The sequence below is a fragment of the Mandrillus leucophaeus genome, unplaced genomic scaffold, assembly GCF_000951045.1.
Source record: "Mandrillus leucophaeus isolate KB7577 unplaced genomic scaffold, Mleu.le_1.0 Scaffold99, whole genome shotgun sequence".
Taxonomy (NCBI): Eukaryota; Metazoa; Chordata; class Mammalia; order Primates; family Cercopithecidae; genus Mandrillus; species Mandrillus leucophaeus.
This window is the reverse complement of record NW_012110807.1, coordinates 98,833-104,496: the sequence shown is the minus strand read 5'-3', so window position 1 is coordinate 104,496 and position 5,664 is coordinate 98,833. Positions and strand designations below refer to the sequence as shown.

Below are 5,664 nucleotides of genomic sequence, written 5' to 3'. Positions count from 1 at the left end.
TTCTCAGTAACAGTCACCAATGTTACTGGACACTGCACATGGCCCCACAGTCTCAGGCTCAAGACTGAGAGTGCGCCATGGCGAGAGGTGCTCTGTGGCCAGAGTTCGAATCCTGGCTCTGCCTTGCCCTAGCTGCGTGGTCTCAGGCAGCTCCTTGGCGTCCACTCTCCCCGTTCCTTCGTCTGTGAAATGGGGGTGGCAGTAACACCTCCCTTGTGGGGTTGTCATGAGGATTCAATGAGTTCGCACCCAGAAAGAGAGTAGAACAGGGAGTTTCCACTGCATCCGCCAGTGGGCAGCTCCTCTGAAAATCTCCAGTTTCTTTTTCCTTTTTTTTTTGAGACAGGGTCTCGCTCTGTCACCCAGGCTGGAGCACAGTGGCGCAATCTCAGCTCACTGCAGCCTCCACCTCCCGGGTTCCAGTGGTTCTCCTGCCTCAGCCTCCCAAGTAGCTGGGACTACAGGTGCGCACCACCACACCGGGCTGATTTTTGTATTTTTAGTAGAGACGAGTTTTTGTCATGTTGGCCAGGCTGGTCTCAAACTCCTGACCTCAAATGATCCACCCACCTTGGCTTCCCAGAGCACTGAGATTACAGGTGTGAGCTACCACACCTGGCCAAATCTCCATTTTCCATACAAAGTAAGTAGGGCTCAGAGGGGCTGAGTGTCATGCTGAAGCTCACATAAATGGCCTTGAACCTGTAGTCTGCCTTCAGGGCCCACGGCCACTCCAGGACCTCCGGGGCTCCCACCCACGCTTACACAAGAAAGCGCCACTTATAAGATGGTATCCATTCAAGGCTGGGGCCTCACAGGACCCCTCATCGGTTGCTGGCTGAGGGCAGGGCACGGAGCCCCTGTCCAGACACACTGTCCTGCCTGTCCACAGGAAGACACCTTTGCAGGCCCAAGTTAAGGGTCAACCTAAACATTAATTGCCCTTGACATAGGGCTACTGCCTTTCTGGGTGGCATGGCCTCCATCCTCACAAAAGAGAACCTGTTCGCCAAAAAGCCAAGCTGCCCCCAATTCCTAGCTCTACCTCCAAGCCCACCACCCTCCAGGCAGGGCACTGGCAGGGGCATTTGTGGGTGCAAGGCTGAGACCGCAGGGCTGCTCTCGCCGGAGCTGGTGCTGTGAACAGAGGCAGCTGGAAGGAGCAGGCCTCAAAGGCTAGCTCCCTCCTCCCAGTTCCCAGGTCCTGAGCACCAGGATCCCAGCCTCAGCCCATCCTCCTGCCCCCCAAACACGTTCACCCCCGTAGCCAGCACCGCTGAGCCACCCACCCCAAAGTGAATCGGCACTTCAGAAACATCCAGGACCTAGCCAAGCCTACTTTAAAATTACATTTTATTTCTCTTTATGAATATTTGTTTTTTGTTTTTTATTAAAAAAAAAAAAAAAGGTTCATTTTACATCTTCTTCAAGAGTCTTGTGCCTCCTGGTAAGTGCATTGGTTTGTTTCACAGTACTCTCCACGACCAAGGACGGTTCTTATTGCTGGAAGGAGTGAGTGGATGTCCACGCCAGGGCGGGGCTGGGGGACATAAGAGGAATTGGGGCCCCAGGCAGGAAGCCTGGGGCCTGTGCTCCAACATGAGCAAGGAGGCTGAGGGAGCAGACTGGGGCTTAGCTGAGTGTCTGTGGACAGACCTGCAGCCTCTCCAGGGTCTTCCCAGCCCTTCTTCAATGAGGAAGGAAGGGTGGAAAGAAGGGGCACAGGTGAAGGTGGGTCAGGGGGCAAGGTGGGCCAGGGGCCGGGCATGCAGTGGGAGGGGTGCTGGCTCTTGCCTCGAGTGTTTGCTCACACTCAAGAAATACAGATTTGGGGGTCCTTCAGCCCCCAGCAGCTCAGGAAGCCCCTTTCCATTCCGCTCTCCAGTCCCACTTCTGGGAAGAACCCGGCAGCCTGAGACCCGCTTCCTGAACCCCCAGGGTCCTGTCCCTGCTTCAGTGCAACAAAGACCTGAGTGGAGAAGTCTCCAGTGAATGAAGGCCGAGTCCCAGCCCCGTCCCCACCCGTCCTCAGACGTGCGGCTGGGACCCGCTGTTCCCCCAAGGCTACTGCCTTTCCGGGTGGCACGGCCTCCATCCTCACAAAAGAGAACCTGCAGTGTCTGTGGGGAGGTCCTGGCCCCCACCAGGGGCCCCCTGAGCACCGTGCCAGCCGGCAGCTCCAGCCCAGTGTATCCCAGGACAGCCTCCTGGCACGAGCTGGGCCTGGAGACAGACGGCAGAGGCTGAACGGTCATTAAGCACCCCTTGAATAAACGCAACAGCCCGTGGACAAAGGAGCGGGGCAGGGACCTCGGTGCCCACACCGTCCCACGCTGTCACGGAGACTCCTACAAGTGGCTCATCTGTAGCAGAAATTGATTATTTTTCTAAATGGACGGTTTTCTGTGCTTGATTATTATTAGGCTGAGTGTGGGCCCCGGGCGGGTAGCTGTGTGTTTGGCAAGCTGGAAGGAACATGGCTTCAGTGGGATGTCACCTAATAGCCCCTGCAAGTGGCCGCAAGGCAGACACTGCCCAGAACCCTGGCACGATGGGTCAGGACTAAGTAAGCCCTGGGGCTCCAGTAACCTGGGACCGAGGGAGGGCAGGTCCCAGGGATGGGCTTCCAGACGTCTGTCCTCACCTGTCACTCTCCACTGTGCCAGCCCAGCCTCCAGAGTGGCTCTGACCCCTCTCTACCATGAGCCCACCCAGGCCTCCCAGCCCTTGGCCTGGATTCACTTCTTTGAGGACAGGAAGCAGGGGCTCGGCCGACTGCCTCCCAAGACTTCCCTAGAGCTCAGGTGACTTCTACCGCCATCAGTGTGGCACCCAGAGCCTGACTGCACCATCCCGCTGCCCCGAAGGCCTGGGAGGGGCGCCCCTGAGAACGAGCCCTGTCTTGGCCCTTTTACAGTACACCAGGGGCCGGCCAGCCACAGGGGCCGGGGCCCACCTGATTCAAGTCTTAAAATGCCCTGCAAGAAGGGATGTGAATGCCTTCCTTACCTTTGAGACTAACACTGAGGCTGTGTGTCGGCGGTCCGGGCGGCTGGCCCCCAGGCATTTGGGACCAGTGTGGATGGAGAAGGAAACCACCACACACCTGGACGAAGGGCCAGGGACTCCACTGGGGGTGGGTCCTGAGGACTGAGAGGGTGAAAATTCCCTGGGCTCACAGCAGCCTCCCTCTCTCCTCCTAGAGCCGCCCAAGGGAAGTTAAGGCTGCTGGGAAGAGAGGGGAGAAGAGGCCAGGCCGCTGGCAGAGCCACCCCCTGGCCAGAGCTCACAGCCCCTCTCCGCCGGTGCTGGGATGAGACCTGGGGGTGGAGGGAGAGAAGGGGCTGTTCAGGCGGAATCTGCCTGTGGTTTTGTTTCTGCTAAAAAGAAAGAGTGAGCAGCTGGTTTCAGGTCTAAACGCCCATCCTCACCCTTCTCCCAAGACAACCGGGAAGAAGGGCTCAAGAGACCCTCACAGGCGACCCCACCCCTCCCTCCACCTCTAGCAGAAGAGGAAAAGTCTGGTAGAAAAGAGATCCTGCTTTCTTTCTCCAACTGGTTTTCTTCCTTTAAATTCAGCTTAAGGCAGAAGTTTGGCAAAGCAAGTCTACATAAGGCCGCATGACAGAGGGCAGGGGGACCCGGGGGGGAAGGCCGGCCAGCGCCACAAATCGGCAGCAGTGCGGATCTGTCTCTTTGATCGGGGGCCAGAGCTTCCCTCCTAATCGGCTCCTCCTCCTCCTGCCCCTGAACCCCTATAAGAGGAGTTTTTTTTAAAAACGGAAAAAGCAGTGTTTCAGGGAATCTGTTACGGGTGAGTGACTGAAGCTGTGAGCAAAAGGAGAGGCAAGGAGACCAGAGGTGACCCTGAGGGCGCACGTGGGGTCTGTCTGTCCCGCTTAGGTCTCCCCCCTCCCTGAAAGGAAGCAGGTGCCGAGCGCCGGGGAGGCCTTCCCGGGGGGCCTCAGCACAGTGAGATCCGCCCGCTGGAGAGGGTAGAATGGTCATATCTTGCTGAATGACTGAAGAGTGAGTCTGAGTTTTGTTTTCAGCGGTATTATTATTTGCGAGTCTAACCTAGCGGGTGGCCCTGGCTGTCACCGGTGCTTGGGCGGGATCACCACCAGCGGCTGCCCGTACTTGGGCCGCCACATGAGGACCTGGGCGTCGTTGGCATTGGGCTTGACCAGGGCGCTGGGCGGGATGGGTTCGTTCTTGCTTAGGATTTTGGGCTGGTCCTGGGCGATGGGCTCCCGCAGCCGGGCGCGCTGGCCCAGAGGCCGGTTGGGGTTCACCTCGATGCTGAGCTGCATGCGCCAGTGGAGCGTCTGCAGGATGATCATGTCGTTGGTGGAGGTGTTGGTGGCCACCAGCCAGGTGGTGAAGCTCTGGTCCCGGTAGATGTTGGTGAGCTTGGCCACGTTGCTCTCGCTGACGGGCACGGCCCACGTGACGCTGGGGTAAAAGTTGTCGTTCATGCTGATGATGAACTTGGAGTCTCTCTTGGTGGGGCCCACGATGGTGCAGGTCTCCGTGGTGTTGCCGTACCAGGGGTAGTTCACCCCGTCAGAGTCGCTGATGGCTTGGATCTTGCCCTCCTGGAGGTCGGGGAGCTCCCAGCTGGACCTGAGGACAAGGAAGGCCAGTTCACTCACTCGGTCACTCAAGGAGGGCTTTCTGTGTCTCCCTGGTAGGCCAGGGGCTGTCCCGGGCCCTGAGGATGGAACGGACCCAGCAGACCACCCGGTCTCCTTTGACATTCTGGGGGCAGGGGGTCAGACAACAGCTGGGAGTATCACTGTCATCACTACCGCTGTTATAATCATAACCCTCGGACAGAAAAAGGTGGCCGGCCTGGCCCAAGTTGCTCTTGGGACGTACAGGATCCCACACTCCCATGTGGCCGTGGATACAGTAGCACCTGGGAGCCCACCCCAGGCTGTAGGGGACCCCTTAATTTAACATTAGAGGCTCACAGACAATCTTCTCCATGCAACCCCACGCTGCAGATACAGAAAGCAAAGGGGTGGGCTGGGGGTGGACAGTGACGCTACCTTTCCCAAAGGACATTTGGCCAAGTGGTGGAGCCTGGGACCCGGGCGCCCGTTTCCACCAAGGCACCTGTAACAGGGAAGCTCAGGACAGCCTGCGCCCACTGTGCCTTCTGCTCACCTATGTGCACAGCGGGTACTCCCAGGAACAAGTTAGTGCTAAAAATACACTCCTGGCCAGGCATGGTGGCTCACGCCTGTAATCCCAGCACTTTGGGAGGCTGAGGCAGGCGGATCACTTAAGGTTAGGAGTTCAAGACCAGCCTGGCCAACATGGTGAACCCTCCTCTCTGCTAAAAATACAAAAATTCACTTTGGGAAGCCAAGGCAGGCGGATCATGAGGTCAGAAGTTTGAGAACAGCCTGGCCAAAATGGTGAAACCCCGTCTCTACTAAAAAAAATACAAAAAATTAATCAGGCACGGTGGCACATGTCTGTAGTCCCAACTATGCAGGAGGCTGAGGCAGGAGAATCACCTGAACCCAGGAGGCAGAGGTTGCAGTGAGCCGAGATTATGCCATGCACCCCAGCCTGGGCAACAGAGTGAGAGTCTGTCTCAAAAAAAAAATAATAATAATAATTAGTGGGTCATGGTGGCAGACGCCTGTAATC

The 5,664-nt window shown here is 57.4% G+C and overlaps 1 protein-coding gene across 1 annotated transcript in view; it reads right to left on the bottom strand.

Moving 5' to 3' along the window:
- Positions 1-1,335: 1,335 nt before the first annotated feature.
- FAM78A (family with sequence similarity 78, member A) overlaps positions 1,336-5,664 on the bottom strand; it is a 24,071-nt gene continuing 19,742 nt past the window's right edge. The window contains exon 2 of the mRNA XM_011971140.1: positions 1,336-4,626. Coding sequence (XP_011826530.1) covers positions 4,098-4,626 — 529 coding nt within the window. The 3' untranslated portion in view covers positions 1,336-4,097. The remainder of the gene's footprint in view (positions 4,627-5,664) is intronic.